The sequence below is a fragment of the Aspergillus tubingensis genome (genome assembly GCF_013340325.1).
Source record: "Aspergillus tubingensis WU-2223L DNA, scaffold_4, whole genome shotgun sequence".
Lineage (NCBI taxonomy): Eukaryota > Fungi > Ascomycota > Eurotiomycetes > Eurotiales > Aspergillaceae > Aspergillus > Aspergillus tubingensis.
The window spans coordinates 388,149-411,534 of NW_023336278.1; the positions used below are offsets into that span (position 1 = coordinate 388,149).

The following is a 23,386-nucleotide window of genomic DNA, read 5'->3' on the forward strand; positions in this document are numbered from 1 at the left end:
GTGGAATAAACTCAAAAGTGGTTGATGTAATACGGGACAGTCGCAGAGTTTCACCAACTCCGATTGCCAATGATGAGCGGGAGACTACCTATCAGTCTAGCAGGCATGGAAGAAGAAATACCACGACAGATATGTAGAACCCTTCAAGAAAAGAAGGGATCATCTCCTGCCCCTCTCGCGCATCGCGCTAGATAATAATGCTCGATGATATATTCACGGCGCACCTTCATGGATGTTGTACCGCTGCTGCAGAGGAGGGGAAGGATAATGCGACTGCGATGAGGGGAAGCTAATCTATCTGCCATTCGAGGAACGGCATATCCCAGACAGTGCCAGGCCAATGCGTGTTTCCAATGCCCCTCGATCAGCGACTGACCAGCGACTCCGGTGTACCGAGTAGTAATAGAAATGTCCGTAATGTTCAATTCATTGGCTGCTCCGACCACCAGTCTGCATGATGGCGCCGGTGATTATGCAGGCTGCGATTGGAGAGTCCCAGCCCATCCGTATTGGCACCAGATGGTAAAAGTAACCTCTCTGTATGGGCTGCAGACAGCCTGAATAAATTGGCGGATATCATGATCTGGGAGAGCTTGGGGGGACGGGTCATTCGTACCTGTTACCGTGGTTGACACATCTCTCACTACCCCTCACGAGCTAGATGATTATCATTTCCATTTATTTTACCTTGGACGAGATAGTTTTCTGTTCGAATCAGATTCGTAATGAAACCGGATAATAGGGGGGATGGCCAACTCATGGAAAACAAATAATCAGGCGATCATTTTTCAGACAAAAGCCGATCAGAGGAAGAGTCCGAAGGGCAGAATTACCTGTTTGGGGGTGTTGGAGGATCATATCGATCGATCTATTCGGTCGGGACCAAGTGGTTCCATTCTACTATTAACAGCCGGCAGACTTGGCCAGACCGCCGGCCCCAGTGAGTGTCCACCCCAGCAGGGAGCGTGTGGATAAGGCAAGGTCGCTTGCTCATCACTCCCCCAACTGGTTCCTGCAAAGTAACGCCTGTCCGCCTGTGCTTCTGTCCTTCAAGTACGGCCTGCTTCCCCCGTCTTGCTTCTTTCTTTCTTCCTTCTCCTTCTCTCTCACATTCCATTACTTTATCTCTGGTGCCTAAACTCCCTTCGACCCCCCTCCGCTGTACATAGCCGGTCACTTCCATCTACAGTACTTGCTTGAATTGTTGACTCCTCCCTATCAAATACTTAGCTCTACATTCTTGAGCTCAACTATTTGCCCAGACCATTATATTTGTTCCCCTCAACCAAATCCGCACATATCAACGAGCTCAACTCTTCCTCATTCTACCTCCCATCACATCTCCAATGGCAGCTCCTCGTTCCAGTTCTTTGCGCGCTCTCCGCGTGCTCTCCCAGCAGCACTCTACCACCCCATCCATCCGTCGGGGCTTGCACATCACCGGCGCCCAGTCTGCACAACCCGCCAATGTCTCGGACAGGGCTTCTCTGTATGCCAGCCGCACCCTGGCTGATCTGAAGACTGAATGTGCGAAGCGGTCCTTGAGATCTAGTGGCTCCCAGTCTGAGGTATGCTATCTATGACATCTACACTCCTGGTCAAACCACAGTTATGGCTCACCATTATCTGCGTCGCTTAGCTCGTCGAGCGCCTCTCCAACCATGATTTCCTTCAATCCCGTGCCTTCAGCATCGCTATGAAGAGGATCAACGGCAGCTCTAACGCTGAGTATGTAGATCTGATCATCATGACAGCCCGTTACCTCGGGTAAAGCCAGTTCGGAACTAACATTCTTGCTCAACACAGAAAGTACCATGGCCGCCAATTCAACACTTCCCGTTCTAGCAAGGCCGTCGGTGACTCATCTACCGTTGACTTCGCTTACATGCCTTCTATGGCAGAGATCGATGCACCTGCTGCTCGTGCCGATCCGCAAATCCCGATCCTTTCCGACATCTATACCCACTATGACCCGACCCAGTCGCAAGAGGCCCCCATGAGGCCCCAGGTTTACACCGTGTCCGGGGGTGCTGGTGACATCTCCGCAAGTCCCATGACCGAGGTTGTTGACAACCACTCCGTGGACATTGATCCCTTCTCCCTAACCGAGACGGTTGGGAAGTCCAGATTCGGCGAGGAGCTGAAGAAGCAACAGAACGGTACCTCCGAACCAGGTGTCGTCAGGGAACTTTGGAGTGGTTTCTTGGAGGATCTTTTAGGTTCCAAACAGCAGCAAGCTCAGAAACACTGATGCTGCCTTCATGTTTGATTATGTCTTCTGTCTCGTTTCTAGCGATGTGTGATGGTTACTCTTTCAAGGGCCCTTATTGCCGTCCTTTTGTCAATGTCTTTCGGGATTGAAACATAGTTATGATCCTCTGTCGAAGGATCCTATCAAATCCATTCTGGTTCTTCCATGGATACACACTACAGTCTGTCCGTAATAGCAAGTCCTCATGTAACCCACCTGGTATAGACCGGTAATAGCACACGACACATGCCCCGGATGATGGAAGAAGTGGACCATCGGGTAAAGAATGATCAATCAGCTCATCCGGTTGAGCGGCTTAACCTAGGTATGACTCGGACCATGCATACTAGGGCGCACCTTGTGCACGCCGGGGAAATAAGGCTTATCAGATCGGAGCAGGGCAAAATTATCATCACTCCGATCTAACCTAGGTAAAAGCCGTTCCCGGGGACCCGGAAATGGGTAAAGTCAATCAGTAAAACCGTCGTGGGCTGATGGATTGGCCCCCGATATGTTCCGACCTCAAACCGTTGGGAGTGGCTCATGTGAATTTACTCAAGGAATTTTGTTAGGCCATTGAGGTCTTACATCATGATAGAATGTAATAATTACCGCATCTTGAAGTAGCGAGGTTCCTACTGCACTTGTTGATCTGCTCTCTTCGGATGCATGTCTGGGTGGTTATTGTTCCTGACTTTCGGGTGCGGCGGGTGTGTCAGGGAAGAAGATGTCCGGGGACGGTTTTAGATTCGGGCAAACCCGCTGCTGCTGTTGTTTCGAGGGTCGTACCTTTTAGAGTGCATAATGCAAGGGACATTAATCTTCATTATGTTTGTTTCGGGAATAGTTATTCAGCACAAATAATGATTGTTAAGCCTCTTATGGTGCCTTCATTTCACTGTTGTAATTGACAGAGCTGAGACTGGTCTAGCCCGGCCACAGTGGCTGCCTCGGCTATGCTGAGTTGTTTCATGTTTAGTCTTGCTGGAAATTGGGAACCTCTTTGCTTTTCCTCGAACACCCCCCCCCGCCTTTTTCTTTTCTTCTTCTTGCCATTCTTTGTACTTGCTACTGATAACGTTGACCGATAATGAATATGCTATCGTCTCACATTCTCTGGATCCAATTTGCGGGGTCGATCGTCTACCGACCTTCGCGGTGATGGAATCCATGGGTGGTGTGGCTGTCAACTTAAACGAACAGCGAGCACGGAAGCCCGGCATTGCAGAACTCCGGCATTATGCACCAACATTCTTCATATTAGTCGTTCGATGACGGTAGTGTCTCAGATGTATCAGCCCACGAACACCTCCGTGATATTTTCCCTTCAAACAGTTCCACTGGGAGAAGCGATGGATGCCTGGGAATATACCAAGCTTTATCGGTCCTCGTCATCTCGCACTTTAGGTGCCTGGAATAGTTAGAAGAACTGCTACCGATTTACCAATGGGTGTTCTCCAATGACTCGTCATATTTGGTCGTTCGCTCCCAGCCAACTGACTACGGGGTCAATTTCGACGGTCGTTGGCTTATTGCAGCTGCAATGCGACGCCCTACGGATCCACTAAAATGCCAAGCTACAGTTGGAGGGGGCTGATGATGAGAGTCCGTCGACTACGATGCCCCCTCAGTGGCGCAGGAGTCGTCATCGCAATGGTTGGTACATGTTCTGGACACCGCACATAACTAGGTGGCCAACCCCTCTTAGGTAAGATGCGAAATGAACGGGCCCTTCTTCGTTGTCAATTTGGATATTAAGGAGAGCTTTTTTTTAAGATTAGCTGGCGAAATTACGTTCTCCTAGGGAATGTCTCTGAACTCTTAGGTAGGTAGGTAGGTAGTCTGTGCTATATATGTACGGTATTCTCCGCCAAGGGCACCGGATATCTAATCTATCACTGCTAAAAACCGATAGTAGGAGGGTATGATACTAAGAATGGAAAATTGATGTTTCACGGACTCATTTCTGCCTGTACGTCTCTCACAACTGTGCTCAGGGGAAAAACATGATCGGTCTTGCCTGGGCTCCACCGCCGCCAAAAAAAGGCCTGTAGATCGAGGCCTGGATCATTGGCAGCAGCCAGTCGCAGGCGTCCGTTGCGCCGCGAAAACCTGCCGAGTGGGCCGTTTAGGCTTTGGGTCTCCCCACGATGTAAGCATAATCATTCTGTGCCTGAGTGTGAATTCTCCTGGAGGCTGCATCTTAATTCTTAACTGCATGAACAGCACTTGCGTGTTATTTCTTTTTTCTTCCTTCTTCCTTCATTTCCGTGTTCATTCTCTTGATTTTCTTCTTTGTCTCGACATTTACAATCAACTTTTTCTGATTACTTTCTTTTTTTATCGTCGCCTCGTTTCTTCCTATTCACTCTCTTTGTTCAGCATTCGTTTTTAGCACCTTATCTTTCGATCATCTCTTTTTATCTTGACTTGTGTCTTTTCACTAGCAATTTATCGTTGATATTTTCTAGAGCATTGTCTTGATTGTGTCATTCTGCCATTGACTCCATCTATGAAATATTACTTTCAATCTGTCTAAAACCAAATTCTACTCTATCATCATACATTTGTATCACCTGATTTGGCTGGAATAGGAGCATTCGGCATCTCAGCGTCTGCATCACGCAATTGCGACAAATCCCTCGTTTGCATCTGCTTCTTGATTGTTCTTGATTATGCATCTCTCAGAGCGTCTCGTTACAGCAGCGTATCTTTGCGCCAGTGCCACGGCTTTCATTCCATACACCATCGAACTCGATACGTCGGTTGACATCTCAACTCGTGATTCATTATCTCGCCGTTTTTTGCCAGTACCAAAACCAGGCGATGCTCTGACAGATGACTCTGCCTCATCTGCGAGCGATGAGTCCCTGTCGCTGAACATCAAAAGGGTTCCCGTTCGCCGTGACAATGATTTCAAGATTGTGGTAGCCGAAACTCCCTCCTGGTCCAACACCGCCGCTCTCAATCAAGATGGTAGCGACATCTCATACATCTCTGTTGTCAATATTGGATCCGATGAGAAATCTATGTACATGTTGCTTGACACAGGAGGCTCTGATACATGGGTCTTCGGTACCAATTGCACGTCCACGCCCTGCACAATGCACAACACCTTCGGATCGGACGATTCTTCGACCCTTGAAATGACATCTGAAGAGTGGAGTGTGGGCTACGGAACCGGGTCTGTCAGCGGCTTGCTAGGCAAAGACAAGCTCACGATTGCGAATGTAACTGTACAGATGACTTTTGGGCTTGCTTCCAACGCATCGGATAACTTCGAGTCGTACCCCATGGATGGCATTCTCGGTCTTGGTCGAACCAACGATAGTTCCTACAACAACCCAACATTCATGGATGCTGTTGCAGAAACTAACGTCTTCAAATCGAACATCGTTGGATTTGCCCTTTCGCGTAGCCCGGCCAAGGACGGTACCGTCAGCTTTGGCACTACTGACAAGGACAAGTACACTGGCGATATCACTTACACCGATACCGTCGGGTCGGACAGCTATTGGCGCATTCCCGTGGACGATGTCTATGTTAGCGGCACTTCATGCGATTTCTCCAACAAGACTGCCATCATCGATACCGGAACGTCTTACGCTATGCTTCCTTCGAGCGACTCGAAGACGCTGCACAGTCTGATTCCCGACGCCACTTCTTCTGGAGACTACCACATTATTCCGTGCAACACGACTGCTAAGCTACAAGTGCAATTTTCCGGTGTGAATTACACCATCTCGCCAAAGGACTACGTGGGAGCAACCTCCGGTTCTGGATGCGTTTCGAACATTATCAGCTATGACCTGTTCGGTGATGACATTTGGCTCCTGGGCGACACGTTCCTCAAGAATGTGTATGCCGTGTTTGACTACGATGAGTTACGGGTCGGATTTGCAGAGCGATCCTCGAACAGCAGCTCTACGTCGAACTCTACGAGCTCTGGAACAAGCAGTACCTCGGGATCCACAACAACGGGCAGCTCAACGACTACAACGAGCTCTGCTAGCTCTAGTAGTTCTTCTGATGCTGAATCGGGAAGTGGAATGACCATGCCCGCTCCTCAGTATTTCTTCTCTGCTTTGGCGATTGCTTCCTTCATGCTTTGGCTGTAATCAGCTTTGGGGAAAGGCTTTAGCGTCCACTCGACGTCTGAACCTCGGGAAACGTGTGCATTATTTACACTTGCTGCTGATTTGTATCTGCATATTTTCTAGAGTCTGGACAGCGTGCGGATCATACTACCTTACATTCGAAGTCTTTCTCTAATCAAACAACTTCCATTCTTCATCAGTGCTTACTCGCGATAACCCCTATCTAAACGCAATGGTATAAAACATTGCATCCGCCATCCACTATCAGGGATATTTAAAGAACCTTGTCCGGGATGAGTGTGTATGACTTCGGGTACGATTCTGACAACACCATTAGCTTTCATCCCAAGAAATCATCCTGATCACCTTACCTAGTATAGACTTATCAAAGTCCTTAACGCTATTGTACCCTCCAACAGCCATCAGAATATCGAAATCGGCCAACAGCGACTTCATCACATGACGAACCCCCTCCTCACCCATGATACTAAGACCCCAGATCCAGAGCCGACCGACGAAAACAAAGCGAGCTCCCAGAGCCAGCGCCTTAGCGACATCGCTGCCTCCACGAACACCAGAATCAAACATGATGTAAATCTGATCACCGACCGCATTGGCAATATTCTCCAACGCATCAAGACTCGCAATAGCACCGTCCACCTGTCTACCCGCATGATTGCTCACCACAATACCATCAACCCCATACTCAACGCACTTCTTCGCATCCGCCACAGACTGGATTCCCTTGATAGCGAACGGCCGACCCCCAGAAATCTTCTTCCACTGTTCAATCAACCAGGGGATCTTCTCCCACGACCAAGCCCGCCCATGCCAAACGGAATCAATCCACTTGGCCGACGCAGCCACCACATCCTTCTCCGGGTCAATGCCCGCCTCGCGGCACCGTTTCTGGAACACCGGATCCGTCAAGCCAAGGTCCGCCCCGATGCCTCGGTAAAAGGCATAATTGGAGTTGGCGACGTCGTCATGTCGCCAGCCCAATTGCCAGGTATCAGTTGTGAGAATTAGCGCATCGAACCCGGACTTCCAGGCCCGGTTGAGCAGGGACAAGGTCAGCTCGTCATCATGTGGCATGTATAGCTGGAAGAAACGGGGGCTGCCTTGGCCGTTGGCTTCGCCGACCTTCTCGATGGGGGTGCTTCCTGCTGTGGAGAGACAGTAGGGGAGGTTGAGTTCACCGGCCACTTTGGCTACTGCGAGCTCGGCGGATGGGTGGTAGATCTTGTTGATCCCAATGGGTGCGAAGCCGATTGGCGCGGATACTTTGTGGCCGAAGATCTCGGTGGTGGTGTCGCGCTGGTTGGTGTCCACTAGTTGGTTGGGGATGATCCGATGACGGAAGAAGGCTTGCCGGTTGGCGAGGTGGGTGTTGGACATGCCTGCGTTGGAGGATGCATAGAACCTGAGGGAAGTTAATGAGGCATCTATGAGGGAGTGGGATTTACGTACCAGCCTCCTTGGCTTAACTTCTTGTGTGCCTCCTCTTCGAGCTTTCTCGGGTCTGTTGCACAGATAGTCTTGTTAGCGAGCACGTTAAGATGGAGCAGGGATGTGGAAGTGGTGTGTACCTGTGTTGAACGGGACTGTTTGGCCATCGTTTACTTTCCAGAAGTTCTCACGCTGGTACAGAGCCCATTGGGGGGTTGTTCGCTTCTCAATGTTGGGGTTGGTTGGGTCACTCATGGTTGAAGTATAGAAACAATGTTTCCTGCAGTTGTATAGAGACAAATTAAGTAAAGACAGATGTTATCTATATGGAGATTCTATCTGATATAGACGAATTGCAGAAATATACAAAATATATTCTACAATGCAATACTACGAATAAAAGAAAACCACAACAGATATACAAAGTAAGTTAGAATTCCAATTTATACTTGGGATGACTTCACCTTGACGCAGCTCTCGGGCGAGAAACCAAGTTGGTTCCTGAGGCCACCCAGCAAACTGGCCTGAAGATCAGCTTCTGCCTGACTCGCAGTCCCTCTCTTGGTCACACCGGAACTCAGGTACAGAGTAGCTCCCTCTTCGAAGGGGGCATAGTTGCTCCTGTTAATGGCCCCTTTTAGTGCATGAGATGGTCGATATCGGAGGAGAGCAGCGGCGATGATGTCATTGCACAGTAGTCGGGATCATCCCAATTCATTTTCTACTTCAACTTCACCTTTTATCCCTTTGCTAAGTAAAGAATCATTCTACCTCCAGTTCATATGTTTAACATGTAAATATAACTCAATGGCTCACTTATTCAATACCGGTCCCGCCATGTCAGCCAGGGAAATATACTTTCTCGCGTTACCGACTTGCTCCGGCCATTGAAGCCGGAGCCGGAACAGCCGTCGGGAGATCCGCTTCAACTACCGAAGCCGAAAGTTCATCTTCGTGTTCGACACATCATCTTGATCCATACTTGTCTCTTCTTTCACTTTTGCAAATGTACACTATATCCTGAAATCTATTCATTCGGATAGACAGAAGAGAATTGAACACACCATGTTCGGCTTAAGTACAAGACGCTCCGCCGCGTCGCGCTCCAAATGCCTTACCAACACCCCGACCAGCTTAAGTAGCAGTGTCCGCTCACCTGCGCACCGATCCCTGCTCTCAGCCCGCGACTTTCACCCCAGTCAACACAATGCCGCATTCCGACCTACTTGGATGCCTATGAGAGTTAAGACTCCTTGGATTGAGGCACTCACGAAAAGTCGCGAGACTGCAAAGTCTAGTCAGGGGGGTGCTGCTGCGCCCTCGGCGAAACCTGATATGACGCCGAAGAAGATGTCGGATAGTTATTATAGCGCCGTAGGTGCACTTGCTGACCTGGAGAGGGTTTCTTGCTGATTGATGGATCTGTCTTTAGGTTCTGCCTCTGGCTCAGGATAAGTGGCTGCTTGATACGTATCTTAATGCTTCGGGGCATATCAGGTGAGTGTCTCTGGTATCTGTTTTTGGCGGCGATGATTTACTGATGGATAAAGACTGGGGTCCCTGCTTATGGACCTCGATGCGCTGGCGGGTGTCATTGCCTACAGACATGCTGGTGACTCGGTCACTACGGTCACGGCGGCCGTGGATCGCATTACCATTGAGCATCCGCTGATGGAGATCTGTGACCTTGAACTCAGCGGTCAGGTCACGTATGCGACGGGTCGCTCTAGTATGGAGATTTCCATTCAGGTGGCCAAGGCTCCTGCTCCGGGAAAGGAGGTGGAGCCGGAGGATGTGCTCATCACCTGTGCGTTTACGATGGTGTCGTTGGATCCTGCGACGAAGAAGTAAGCCGATGCTACTCTACTGTAACCGTCTGGGTACTAACATTGACACCCCAGGCCCGTCAACATCGCCCCCCTAGTGGTCGAAACAGCCGAAGAGCGTCTCCTCTTCAAGCAAGGCGAAGAGAACTACCAAGCCAAGAAGGCACTACGATCCAAGAGTCTTCTCGAGACAGCCCCCGATGCGGAAGAGAGTAACCTCATTCACTCCATGTGGACGAAGGAGATGTCCTACCTCAGTAAGTATCCTTCCCATCAATCCAATATATAAATCATCAATAACCGAGCAACAGACCCCGAAAACCCCGCCCAACGGCCCTCCAACAACGTCTTCATGAGCGACACCGTGCTCAAATCCGCCATGATCATGCAACCCCAAGACCGCAACCGCCACAACTTCATGATCTTCGGTGGCTTCCTTCTCAAACAGACCTTCGAGCTCGCCTTCTGCTGCGCCGCGTCCTTCTCGCACTCTCGCCCCAACTTCATCTCCCTGGACCCTAGCACGTTCGAGAACTCCGTGCCCGTGGGCAGCGTGCTGTATCTGCGCGCGACGGTGGCGTACACGGAGCCGCTGGAACGCGAGGGCGTGGAGAGCAAGTACACGAAGGTGCGGGTGCGGGTGGACACGAAGGTGAGAGATGTGGAGCATGGAACTAAGAAGCCCACGGGCATGTTTAATTATACCTTCCTCGTGGAGAAGGATGTGCAGGTCATGCCCAAGAGTTACAATGAGTTTATGATCTGGACGGATGCTAGGAGACGGTCGGAGAATGCGGCGGCTATGTTGCATGGGTCGAAGGAGCCGAGTGCGTTGAGAGGATTGAAGGATAGTGTTACGGAGTAGATACTATTATTAGTATGGAGTTTTGGTGGATAGTGTAGACTTTTAGATGTTTTGCAGTTGGTTCGTTCTGTATCATAGTAGTGATATATAAGTTGTCATCATGTCAACATTTCAGGTCAACACTAATGTAGTGAACCTTTACGTATTCAGACAACTTATACTTGTGTCATTATATCTAAGTATATTCAACAATATATTTCAGCTACAACACTGCTACACAATAGTATAATCCATATTGTACCAATGTAATATTGTACCAACGTCCATCCATTCAACCTATACCCATGTCACATGACATCATCGATCAATTCCCCGCCAAACCAAACCAAACCAAACCAAAACACAACAATATTCAATCTTATCAATAAACCTTCACTTCCTCAACAAACAATCCAAAACCCAACTATACATAGAATAGACACCATGTCAATGTCCCTCCAAAACATCTGGCATCTGCGCCGAGTAGCAGATACAGCCGCCAAAGCATGTTATATATGCTACAAGCCATCGAGTAGTGTATTCATCACGCCTGATAATCGGGTATGAGGCCCCTTTCACTCCCCTCAAATCTCCATATTTCCCTTTTGAGATATATGATTATAGCTTACTACTTGAACAATGAATTTTCTTGTCTGGACACCGGCTAAGTATGCATCAGGACTTCTTCTACGTCTGCCCCTCTCACCTCCAAGACCGCCATTTCTGTTCTCCTATTGTCGATACAGAAGCGGCGGCCGCCAAGGCCAAAGAAGAGGCTATGGCGAGGGAGATTGAGAGGGTGAAGAAGGAGTATGAGGAGAAGCAGCAGCGGAAGAAGAATAAGGATGCTGAGAAGGAGAAGGAGAAGAAGGAAGATGATAAAGACAAGGAAAAGGATGATAAGTCTGCTACGAAGAAGGGGGATGAGGAGGATAAGAAAATGCAAAAGGAACGGGATGATAAGGTTCGTTCTTCTCTTTACAGTTCTATCTTCTATTGTCTTGTTTGGCTTGACGTGCATTCGCTAACATATTACAGATTGAGAGTATCAAGAAATCGACCAATTCGTCGGATGACTCGCCGAGGGTATTTGCGTTGCACAAGTATTTCTCTCTGCTCTTGTATGGGGTTCTATGTGATGTTTGCTAAATCCTTGTAGGAACTTCTATCAGATGCGTATCGACAGGATGCGCAATGCCGAGATGGCTAGAAGGAATCGTCAGCGTTTGCAGGATCCTTCTCTGTTCCCGTCTGTCCCGACTGGGGGGCTGTGAGCTTGAGTCTGGAGCTGCAGGATGATGAGGTTCTTGTGGATGGATGCTGGAATGCTGACGACGTGGACGGGCGCCTACAGTTTACCTCCTGGGTCGCCTGGTATGTCTAGCTTGTGGCTGGATCCTTCGGTGCTCACTGTGATTATATCGAGCTTGTTGGATATGATCGCCTGATGATTGTCTGGCTGATGAGGAGCTCAGAGTCAGACATCAGCAGTTGCTGGACAGTCGGTGTATCGGATACGGCCTCGCGACGCGAGTACATCTGCTCGAGCGTGAGACACTGTCACCGCGCTTTGCAAGGCGACACGCCACATGTCACGACCAAGTCAATACTTCAATACAGAGACTGTCGATACATCTGCTACACCAGCTTCAGTGCTCTGCCTAGCTACTACACTACTACTCAGCTCAAGCGACGATCGCTCAGCTCTCCACCGACATATCCGTCACTCAGAAACTCATATCCGTCCTCGCTAGAATAGCCATCATTACGCGGCTCACCGGAAACAGCTTATGCTGTCTCACATTTCCGGCAAGACACGGAAGCCTTAAGAGACACTTTGCACAGCCTTAACGGATCCCGGAAGTACCATAGCTTCTAGAAGCGAACTGCCTGCCTAACGGAGCCGAGAACGCAAGGCGTCTGACAGCCTTACGCGATGTCAAAACCTACAAGGCTACAAACAGGGGTTTGCAGCCTAATCCAGCAACCCGATCGGAGCTTGTAGTACTCATAAGACATAACCAGATGACCGTGTTGTGTTTGAATCAGAAAACGAACTGACTGCTCGTATCGAAGAACAACCGTACCGGCTTCCTCTCAAATAAGCGCCCTTAAAGAAAGAAAAACAGAGAAATAGAAAACGCGCGGACCATGCCCAGAAACCCGTCACATGCACTATGCTCCATAAGCGATGAAATTAAGCATCGATGTGATGCATGCGTAGTTAGATAAATACAACATACCATCAACAACTCTGTAATACACATATTAGGCAGATAAATAACTCACCCCTCATTCCCTCCTGACCACTCCCCTACAGAGTAATAATACTCCCCTAAGAAAAAAGATAGTTAGTTAGTTAGAAAGAAAAGGGAAACTCCTCATGCAAAGCAGTGGATCCCCAAACGAGGCAGTGCAACTTAGTATCACCCAATCCCAATCATCCAGGACTAAACTCTTAGCCCCTCTCTCTCGCTCTCTCTTTCTCTCTCTCTCCGTGTCAATACTAATGCCCATGTTCTTAATGCACTCAGCTATACACAGAATATACACCCATAGTAAGGGGGTGGGTGAGGTAAGGTGACTCGGTTAGGTTTTCCCTGACCTAACTAACTATCCCAAACTAACTAGTAGTTGTTCCCCCCTCCCCCCCTCCCCAAACCCCATTTTTCAGCCCGCGATAAAGATAGAATAGATAGTAGTGGTTTTTTTTTTGGCCCTGTAGGGCGGGTTAGATTTATCCCTATATTGTTATCCCTCTCTTTATTAGTATCATTGTTTTTTTATTATTTGTTTTTGGTTTTTATAGGTTTGGTTTGGTTTGGTTGGTGGAATGATGATGATGATGTGTATTGTAAATAACGCCAAGATTAACGACTATATCTTATACTGTGTCTCTCTACTGGATAGTATTTATTCTACTTGTGATGATCGTGAGATGAGGTTGACGTCATGTAGGGCGGAGACTAGAATACTTTAGGTAGTAGTAGTAGATAACCTAAGTACTGTTGTTTTAATTAGGGTGGGAGGTAGAGGAGAGTATAGTGCTATATTGCTGAGGGGGGATGTGTTTGAGAGGTGTTTGATAGTACTTCGTAGATGGGAGAGTAAGAATCTCGTGGTATAAGGTGTGAGAGAATGATTATCCGGGAGTAGTTGGTAGCTACTAACCTACTTGTTTAGGCAGGTAAGTAAGTACTTATGATGATGATGATGAATCTGCGCAGGATTGCCACTTCATTATACTACTCCATTCTATGGTATATACAAGGCATTAATACAGATGAAATGAAAAATACGCAGAATCCTACTGCACTACGACAATACCGGAAAGAAAGGTAATCTTCAAAATACGGTATGTACCAGCCCGGGATCAGCTCATCCATGGCTAGCGCGCCCCAGTTGCGTAAGAGCAGTTTGCACAGCCCCCGTGCCGGCGCTAGTGAAGCAGCCTAGACCTTCGCTAGTTCTACCCACCCTTCTTCCCCCCCTCTCCCCAACCTAGCCCGGATGAGCAGAAAAGCAGCAGCAGGCTTGGCAAGTTACAGTTGTCGCGCGCGCCGGGAGTCATTAGTCATCGGAGGCCCAGGAACTTGTGCCAGGCCCCGAGAACTCTGTTTTTTCTCCCCGATCTGCCCTTCTGGCTTCGCAGATCCCGGGTCTTACGTCACCGCCTGATTGGGTGCTGCTAGCTGGGGCCCGTGGGGCTGCCTTAAAACAGCCTCGTGGGGTCGGTGGGGTTATGCCCTGGATCCTGACAGGTCCTAGCGCTTAGAAGTTCTACAATTTCCCCCCTCCCATTCCCTTCTGCTTTCCCACTCGACACGAGCTGAATCCAATCAGACCTTTTAGGCTAACTGATTTGATAAGATCATCTGGCTTGTAGCCGCCGAGGCTTGAGTTGGGATAGCTGAAGCTAGTGTGGTGCATTTGCTCTCATTGGCTGGGTTCTTGCTTGCTGGACCGGTAGTAGTAAACTGTATGTCTATCTCGACCTTGCTCTCTGTTCCAACTTGTCACGGGATGATCGGCATCAGGGTCTGAAACCTGTCGAGCGCAGACCATACCCAAATCTAGTCTAGACCCGAGTCTATATTGTGCATAGCTGCGTTGTGTCCTTCCTTTCGTGCCTTCAATAGTGTACGAATTCGGGCTATTCCGCCAGCCTCCGCATACCATAGCAGAAGCTCTGAACGCCACACTTGCGTGCGTGGCCCGTCTATTCACGGGCCATCTCTGTCTGTTTTCAGTTCAACTATCGTTTTCCTAAACTTTGGAATCAGATGGCGCCGCTTCTAATGCCACGTGACGTAATTTGGCTCTGCGACCCGCTGGTTCGTCATTTAAAGACGTGGCTAAGGGAGCCTATCAACGAGCATGCTTAGACTTCTGACGGAGCCTTGCTGCGCCGTGATCTACCCCTGGCGAAGTCAACGTTAGGTAGCGCTACCAAAGTCTAAAGGTTTCCGCGTCCGTTGCTCTCATCCGTGGGATTAGACCGCATTCCAGGCGGCAGACGAATGCCCATCGCAGCTGGCAAGTTGCCTGCTCCGCGGATAATGTTGACCCTCTCGGAGATGTCCACTCTGGCCTTTGCAAGGCCAATCGCAGGGACAACCCACTCGCCGCAGCTACATTGCATACCTTGCCAGGCAAATTTGCCAATATTAGCTCCACAGGACGAGTTGGGGCAGGTCAGACGGCCAGACAAAGGGGCGTCTTCTGGTGGCGCTCCATAAGGCGAGCTGGAGGTTTCTCCATCGGTGCCAGGAAAGAGCGACGGGCGCATCCAAGTCAGTGGGTGCAAGAAGACATGAGCGCAATCAGCCGTGGAGGCTCTGGCGTTCTTTTGAGTGGTATGGGGTATGATGAATTGCGTGGTCGCCAATTTGCGCCTGGTGATGTGGTCAGGAGGAGCTCATAGATAAGCTTCGAAAGGATCGTAATTAAGACTAACCGGCATTTGCGACATTTGATCTCTGTCATACGACCCGCAGGCTCCTGTGATTGGCGCGGCTGCTCATCTTCAAACAGCACGGACTTCATCTCGGGTGCTCGACCACATGCTACACTCTCCTCCACCTCGCGGCGGTAAAGCCACCGGCTGTAGAGGGGGTGGCTGGTAACATCATCTGGACATCCCATCTGATGGTAGACGGAGAGCTGCTCCATGAACCCAGGATTTGGCTCACATAGCGGTCGGTTCTGTCTGATGATGTCAAGAGCGGACTCTGGTGTCAGTGCGCTAGGCTGACGGTTGAGCAGATACGCGATACAGACAGTGGCTGATCGGGATTTTCCCATCGCACTATTAACAGTCAGCACGCTTGTCATTTTCGAAGCGCAATCGAACATCCTTGTTACACAAGGTCAAGTGGACAATATGGATCACGTGATGTTAAAGCACGGCTTCAGCAGGCATTATAAAAGCACAGGACTAAAGTAATAGGAAGGGGTAGGGTACCAGTCCTGGGTAAAGACCTGAGACCAGGTCTTACCAAGGAAACATGTGGAGATATCCTAAGAGCAGATAAACAAGGAAGGACTAAACTAACCAATGTACAAGTACTCCTCCGCCGGCATCAAGACCGGACTGGATGAACTTTACAGCAGCTGGGAAATGTTCTAGTAAGTTTTCATCGTCGACATCGTCGACCTCTATGCAGTGGTGTTGAAAAGACTCGAAGATATCATCAGCGGGTTGGAGGCGTAACACGGATACAACATGTGTAATGTTTGCTCGAGTCAAGGCTGCCTTGTTCTTGAGTGCCAGTATGCTACGTGCAACTCGGTGTTAGCAAGCTTTCTGAGAGCAGAGCGCTATAACCCCTCTTGGACCCTGGCCCATCATATGACGGGCCAAAGGAAGGCTTAGTATGGTAACAGAAAGTGAAAGACAAGGTAACCAACCCTCCAACATAGATGTTCTGTCCGGGAATTTGATTCATCGCCATAATGACAGTCTATCGAAACAGCGATCTAGATGAATAATGATGGCTCTAGATCGGGTTGACGATGCAAAAGAGTATGACGATGATAAGAGGCAGAGTGGCCATGAATGATAGCCAAGATCGGACCTGAACATTCGATATGGCGCCAAGGAATTGTGATGGCATCTGATTGGCTGGAGTCAATCCTGCAATGGCGGCATGAAAGAAGTAACTTAGGGTGTAGGGCAAGGGTAAGGGTAACATAACAGCAGCAGGAATTTGACACCTAAGGCATTAAGACAGACCCCGCATAACTTAACGGTCATTCCTTCGGCCGGCTTTGGCATGCAGCACGGACTTGGCCCAGCGTATTACGCTCCTCCTCTATACGATCATTGGCAATAATTCTCTTTAGAGGAGTGAATTACACGCTGCACAGCCCCCTTGGTTTCTCTAATCACTTCGTTACCCCTCATCCATCCCGCAAGTCTACAAGATGTGTGACATGCAATTGGCTCCCCATTAGCCAGCGCATCCAGCTCCTGGATCCCCGGATCCCTCCCGCTACCAGCGTGATCCCCATCTAGGCCCCTGGTGGCACAGAGGCGCTGGCTCAGAAGGCGTGATATGTCCGGAGCAATGTTGGCCTGACGCCGTTGGCGTATCAGTCTGGTTAATTGAAGCGGCAATTTTTGATAGGAAACCAGGAAAGGCCTTGTCGTACTACTGCAACTATCGAGACGATCTCGACCAAATCAATAGTCGTTTGATCCGTCACATTCAGAGCCGAGGAGGCCAAGGCAGTCCCCGGTAGATAGTTAGATAGTCCTCGGTCAGTCAGGCTCAGATGCCATTGCTCGTAATACTAGTCTAGTGCCTACCCAAGCAGCTAGAAGTCGCCGGTTCCGGTCGTCGATCTAGCTCATCGCTTAGGCCTTGTTTGCTGCCAAGGCTTCGAAAGCTGGTCTGGAATGGAAATCGCACTATAGTCCGGCCGAGGTGAATGCTAGTGGTATCATGGTCAAGAGTGTGCAATCCAATTATATGGTCTATGCGCAGGTATAGTTTGGCGTGTAAATCCTCTAGCGCCTGATTGTATCATATTCGGTGAGACGTGGTTTGCCTGGCTAAAGCAGAGTCCTACCTGTAGTACGTATCAAGTACGTGTTCTATCCATCCATCCAGCAATAATCAATCCATTGCTGGCATTTATTGGCTGCCAACCAGTTTCAGTCGCCGAGAATGGTACTGCATAGGTACGACCCGGGCAAGCGTTAATCGCTGACAGGCCAAGAAACAACCAGGTTTCTTGGTCCACTGCGCATGCAAGAGGTAATTGCTAGGTAGTAGTAGATAATGCTTGATTCAGTCTCCCGTGCCCAATCAAGAAGTCGATAAAACTTGGACAAGAAGAAGCAAGCATGAACCGCATTTAGAAACAACTTGCTACCCACCTGCAGAAAACAAGGGCTATCTTATCATCGCAGTGTAACCAACCACCCATTCTTTACCCAGAAAGCCCGCAGGGTAACCATATTGCAGGGTGGGTTGTGGACTGTCTGATGACTTGGCTTCTAGTCCACATATGCAGCCTTACAAATTAAATGGATTCTCGACAGGACTGAAGCATGCCAAATACGACCAAATCATTTGATATGACCAGAAATAGGTGCGGTAGGTGATGGTTGCTTTGCAGGGTCGGAAACTATCATGATACCTATCAACTATCGATCACTAATTCAAGACACGGCCTGTGCACGAGATTTAGTCTGCAGCCCCTTAAGGCTTAAGGCTGACGGCGCTTTTTTTGTACGAGAGATGCTAAGCCTAACCCGACCTTTCTCCTCGGACAATTATTACTACTACTACTCCTTCTTACATTCTTTTCCTTGCTTGCGTGGGTTGCCTTATCCTTTTTTCTTTTCAACCTGTTGTACCTGCCTCTTACAGTATGGGGTGTCAATACACAGGGCGACCATCCAAACCAGCCCATTAATAACCTACTTAGTACTTACGGTAGTATAGTAACTTATCAAAAAGGACATGGTTATCTGATGTTCCATCCCTGCTGCACTAAGAATCCATGGAGTTAAATTAGTATAGTAGTGTAGGTAACTAGACGGATAGGACACAAGCGACCGGGGGTCTCATTGGTCTTGCATGCCCATGCTAGTTGTCCCATTGTATTGCTGTCCTGCACGAATCGGGCCAATAAAGTCCGATAATTGGAATTTCTTGAAGGACCTACTTACCCAGATGGATGGATAGTTACGGAGTAGTAACTTCCTGTGAGGTAAAACCGAAGTGCCACCACACACAAACGGTGTAATTCCCCCGAATTGCCACCACTACAACCACCTGGGTAACTACTACTAACTAACTAAGCTGTGGATGCATGAGTGCGTGTTCAGTCTGTGCGACGGTTGAGTTTAGTTAGGTTGGGTTTTGTCGGTGGGCGCGTAAGATTCGACCAAGAAAAAGTTGTATCTATAGCAGTTTAGCAGGAATCTGATACTAGAAAACTATAGAGGGAAAAGAAGTTTTATTGAGTCTCCCCCTCCCAGCCCCATTTCTTGGCCGTAGAGATTGAGTGGTGGATTGTCATTAATACCGCAGATGATGCCGTGTGTGTGTGGTGGTGGTGCGCATTGATTGATTGCATTTTTACACAATAGGTTCGTGAAATATGGTCCACGCAGGAGGAATTCAGGCTGATTGTGGCAAAAATGGGGGTTGTTTAGTTTGTCTTGTTGACAATACGAATTAGATAACTTTCATTTTCGCGAAAGTGCAGCCAGACCAGAGTCAAAGATAGTAGACTAAACTGTTTGTTGTTTGCAAAAAGTTGCCTTGTACGCAGATCTGTTTCTCCCCTTTCCTTTTTATTCTATTTTATTCGTTATTATTATAATTACTATTTATTTTTACAGTTTACTCCTGACACCTTTTCTGGTACCTCAAAACTGACGGAGGACGGATAGAAGTTCGCTTGTTACATCCGATCCGTTAAGTCCGGGTTATGGGTTACTTACTTTACCTGTATGGGACTGGACACGAGACGAGGGCCAAGCTTGCTGGCCAGCTGGCTGGGGGTCTCTGAGAGAGAGACAGATAGAGACGAAAAGGGCGAGCAGGGAAAGTTGGATCAGAGAGGGAAGGGACAATCAACCGATGATCCACAGGAGAGCAGAAACAAGATCAATGAAGAGAAAAATTGGCTTACTCCGCAGTTATGTTCAGAATTTTCATGTCTCTCTTTTGCCTAGGCCAGTTTATGGAGTCTTTTTCTCTTCTTTTTCTCTATTACTACAAAGTATTTGGCATTGTGTCTCTTACCTGTTGCTATTCTTCACCGTAGAGCGTTATCTACTTATCAACTATAGATAGTCACCCACCCACCCCTCTAATGTTGAATTCCACGAGCAAGCACTGTTCGCTTAATTTTCAGCCCTTTGAAAATGAAATTATTGAAAAATTGATTACCTAGAATTCATGGCCCGCCCTTCCCCCCTTCTTTTCCTACACACATCCCCTTATGCCAGTGTTTCCAGGGAGTTCCTCGGATCGCAAGGTGCGACGGGGGAAATGCCAAATGACAGCAATGTGGCAGTGCATGTATCTAAGGCCAGAAGTGGACCCCGCTAGACCATGATTGGCAGTGGGTCAAGCCCAACAGGGCCACTAATAATCGTTGTGACGGTCTTCCGCAACAACTCACGGTGGGGCGCCATGGAAAGTTGGAGTCGGTTGGAAAAGTACACTTGGGGCCTAGGATGCACTCGGTACCCTACTCCGGCCTGGTCGGCTTTAGGGCCCCTGCCTCTGCTGAGTTATTGCCTACCTTGGATGGATGAACTGATGGACCTCTTTTCTGGAATTATCCCTGAATTGGGGAGGTAATTGTGTGATTATGATTATAATCATGTTGATGATGACGATGGAGCAGGATGATGATGAAAAGGAAAAACACAAAAGGTGGCGGTAATTTTCGTAAAACTTAAAAATGATGCTGTCCCTGTATTTGTCGAAAAATGGACGCGCGCGGGTAAGGCGACGGAGAAAATAATGGGCAAAGCAAAGCAACCACACTTGCTGCATACCACTCTTTTGGCAACTTCTACATGTTAATTACTGTGTACCGGGCTGAAGGTACACCCAGAAGGGCAAGTAAAAAAAAAAAAGCAGACATAAAATAATGATTCTGATAATATACTTGAGATCGGGCTAGCCAGCCCCAGTGTTTTCCGTATTCTATGCTCCCCTATCAAATTCCTTTGAAACGTTCAGTTCTTCAGAATGAGAGTGTACCACTCACTGTATGTATCTAGTATGACCCGCAGTCACTCGACGCAATATCTACTAGTAGCTGGGAGCATAGTATCACCGGAACTTCTGGGATGAGCGCTAAGCCGATGAGAGGTACCTGACAAGAACATGTCGCCTTGGACTGAAATTGAAAAATGTTGCTTACAATTGCATGGGGGGCATTCGCCTAAGAGTCACCACAGTCACCACCGTGGAGAACGGGCCCCTCTAACCCATTCAACCTGCCACTTTTGATTGATTATTGTGTCCTGAAATCTTCGCGCCCTCATTATCTGATGACCGGGAAAAACCTTGTTTTTTACCTTTTGCTTTCCCATCACAACCCAATGGTGTAAGTAATAGTAGTAATGGAGCACCGACTGGAGAAGGGGGGAAAGAAGACGAGCCTATGAGACGTTGTCAGAGGTAATGGCTGGTATCCAGTGGGACACAAGTTGAGCAGAGTGCCGAAGAATCAACATGGCACTAAAAGTTGAACTACCAGCACTGCCTCATTCCAATCTAACCGTCCCCAGTCGTCCTTGCACTGTCAGAACCAATCCGGTTAGCCCGATGCCTCACCGCTCTGCATCTGGAATAAGTCCTGGCCGCTTTCCACCTGCAGTTCCCTGACTCGGTTCGGTCTGTTGGATCCAAGCTTCCTAATTCATCATTTCTGTAGCCCCAGGTCGAACAAGATACCTTTTGTGGTACATAAGATGCCTGCTCGGGTTTCAGTCATAATCCATCCTGTGTTGTTTATTTGCCGCCTTGCGGATGGGGAAAAGAAAGAGGGGGGAAAGTCATAAGAAAAGAAACCCAGACACGTGGGGACTACTTGGTCTGTGATATCCAATGCGTGTCCCCTCTTTCTGCCGTCAATAGTACTGTACTCTCATCACTCTGAGGATTGACCAGCTTCACCTTTAATTAACGCGGGTGACGATGGATATCGAGGTATATGGGGTATCAAGCAAAATCCACTCACATAATCCCACCCCCTCTTCTCCTTCTAGGCGGGCAAATTATTTTCCTCTTGAGGCACTTGCCTTACGGAATTCCGCCTGCATGGCAGTATGCAAGGTGGAGAGGTCGATACGGGACACGCATAAGCATGGTCTGAAGACATAAGGCGGATTAGACTTTCGTAGGGAAATCCCAAACGGGAAGGTAGGTTATAGTATCGTTAAGGACGGCGTAGAAGGCTCACAGAAGCTTCAGTGAGTGAGCATGACTTTGGGTGTGTCATACCGCTTGCACCTCACTAAGCGGTTTGATAGATGACGCCCTTCAAGCTGATATTAAATGATTCATGCGATTACGCTTGCTTACTTTTAAAGACCCTCCGATTAAATTAACATCCTGGCCGATCCATACAAACTGGTCGACGATTTCCTACTATCCCGCGCGGGCTGTGGCAACGGCGCGGTTCTCGAGCCCAGAGAATTAGGTTAAGTGATTTGACAAGTCCCCATTGAAGGAATATCAAAAGAATATCGGATTAATGGTGGGGAGAACAGACAATTTCCAGTTGCCTTGAACGGCTGGTTGTGTGGTTTGTTGTCTGATTAGATTCTTTCTGGATGTTATGATTCCTTCCGGGCTGCTTTGACTTTGGGGAGAAAGGCCCTTGTCTTGTATGTATCTGGTAATTTTACGTTCTGCCGTACTGCAATAACCACCACATGTAATCTGACGAGCGGCAAGTAGATTTCGCAGATGATGGTCAAACAAGGCAAGGGAAAAAAGGAGGGGGGTTTTTTTTTAAAGAAAATAAAAAAACGAGGGAAAGGGGGATGGATAAACGGAAATGCTGACGAGTGAATGAATAATATGGCTTTTAAGAACGACTAGGAAATTGTTATTGCGATCAGTGCTTCAAATGATAAATATAAATGTTAGTTATTTATTCCTGGTTCTGCTGTTTTGTCTCCTTCGCTGGAGCTTCTCTGCTCCATCCAGCCCGGTAGGCCGGTCACTAGAAGGTATTATACTCCATACATGACCCCCCTTCGAATTTCTGACCTTGCAAATTTCATTTGCCGCTGGTGCTGCGTGCATTACCGCCGTGACATTGAAGGAAAAGGCACGCTGCTCCCGTTGGCCAGCCCAACTTCAAAGGTGCCCACTCGGACCAAACTCCAGTTTGAAACGGATGTTCAAATACCAATGTTGTATCATCATCGCAGACGACCTTAATATTATCTGCCTTTCTTGCCTTCTTCCCTCCATTCTCCTCTCTTCAACTTCCTCTGTCTGGCCGTATCAACTATTATCCTCCTCATTTACCCCCCTTTCAGCCTTGAATTTTGCCCGTTTCTTGGGTGCCTACGGAGCGAGACTCAAATCGAGAAACCCCCGACTGTGAGACAAACGAAAAACAGGGAATTAGTCCTTGCAATTACAGCCCATTTCCTTTCCCCGAGCCTTGTAGGGACCGTAAGGCCGGGGTCTGCAACCACACCATTCTTCTGCCCATTCTACATCAACCTATCTATTTATCTATCTACTACATCTACACCACGTCTCTTACTTTCTTGATCCGCTACCAAAGCTTCACCTCTGTTCTCGGTTTTCATATCCGCTGCGCCTAGCAACGGCAGTTCCAGTACCTCCACCACAGCGCCTGCAGGTCTTCTTTTTCGCCTCCGCGACCTCCGCCCGCCATCGCCCTCGAGCCATTC

At 48.5% G+C, this 23,386-nt stretch overlaps 6 protein-coding genes across 6 annotated transcripts; 4 read left to right on the top strand and 2 right to left on the bottom strand.

Moving 5' to 3' along the window:
- Positions 1-1,346: 1,346 nt before the first annotated feature.
- Positions 1,347-2,251, top strand: AtWU_02665 (uncharacterized protein; the record flags this gene model as incomplete). Its single annotated transcript, XM_035497778.1, has 3 exons — positions 1,347-1,568; positions 1,640-1,728; positions 1,807-2,251. 3 exons carry the CDS (start codon positions 1,347-1,349, stop codon positions 2,249-2,251), a joined length of 756 nt encoding a protein of 251 aa, XP_035353671.1.
- Positions 2,252-4,926: 2,675 nt separating this feature from the next.
- AtWU_02666 (aspartic protease PEPAd) lies at positions 4,927-6,369 on the top strand (the record flags this gene model as incomplete). The annotated part of the gene is made up of 1 exon (XM_035497779.1): positions 4,927-6,369. The coding sequence occupies one exon, from the start codon at positions 4,927-4,929 to the stop codon at positions 6,367-6,369; it is 1,443 nt and encodes a 480-aa protein (XP_035353672.1).
- A 253-nt stretch (positions 6,370-6,622) lies between these two features.
- Positions 6,623-8,052, bottom strand: AtWU_02667 (L-lactate dehydrogenase; the record flags this gene model as incomplete). The annotated part of the gene is made up of 4 exons (XM_035497780.1): positions 6,623-6,669; positions 6,720-7,771; positions 7,819-7,870; positions 7,938-8,052. 4 exons carry the CDS (start codon positions 8,050-8,052, stop codon positions 6,623-6,625), a joined length of 1,266 nt encoding a protein of 421 aa, XP_035353673.1.
- An 810-nt stretch (positions 8,053-8,862) lies between these two features.
- AtWU_02668 (putative acyl-CoA thioester hydrolase) lies at positions 8,863-10,488 on the top strand (the record flags this gene model as incomplete). Its single annotated transcript, XM_035497781.1, has 5 exons — positions 8,863-9,171; positions 9,230-9,294; positions 9,348-9,644; positions 9,699-9,880; positions 9,935-10,488. The coding sequence occupies 5 exons, from the start codon at positions 8,863-8,865 to the stop codon at positions 10,486-10,488; spliced, it is 1,407 nt and encodes a 468-aa protein (XP_035353674.1).
- Positions 10,489-10,911: 423 nt separating this feature from the next.
- On the top strand, positions 10,912-11,741 carry AtWU_02669 (AAA-ATPase Vps4-associated 1 family protein; the record flags this gene model as incomplete). The annotated part of the gene is made up of 4 exons (XM_035497782.1): positions 10,912-11,028; positions 11,147-11,431; positions 11,506-11,570; positions 11,627-11,741. 4 exons carry the CDS (start codon positions 10,912-10,914, stop codon positions 11,739-11,741), a joined length of 582 nt encoding a protein of 193 aa, XP_035353675.1.
- Positions 11,742-14,923: 3,182 nt separating this feature from the next.
- On the bottom strand, positions 14,924-16,421 carry dspC (dual specificity phosphatase YVH1; the record flags this gene model as incomplete). Its single annotated transcript, XM_035497783.1, has 4 exons — positions 14,924-15,362; positions 15,425-15,775; positions 16,023-16,244; positions 16,378-16,421. The coding sequence occupies 4 exons, from the start codon at positions 16,419-16,421 to the stop codon at positions 14,924-14,926; spliced, it is 1,056 nt and encodes a 351-aa protein (XP_035353676.1).
- Between the last annotated feature and the right edge of the window lie 6,965 nt (positions 16,422-23,386).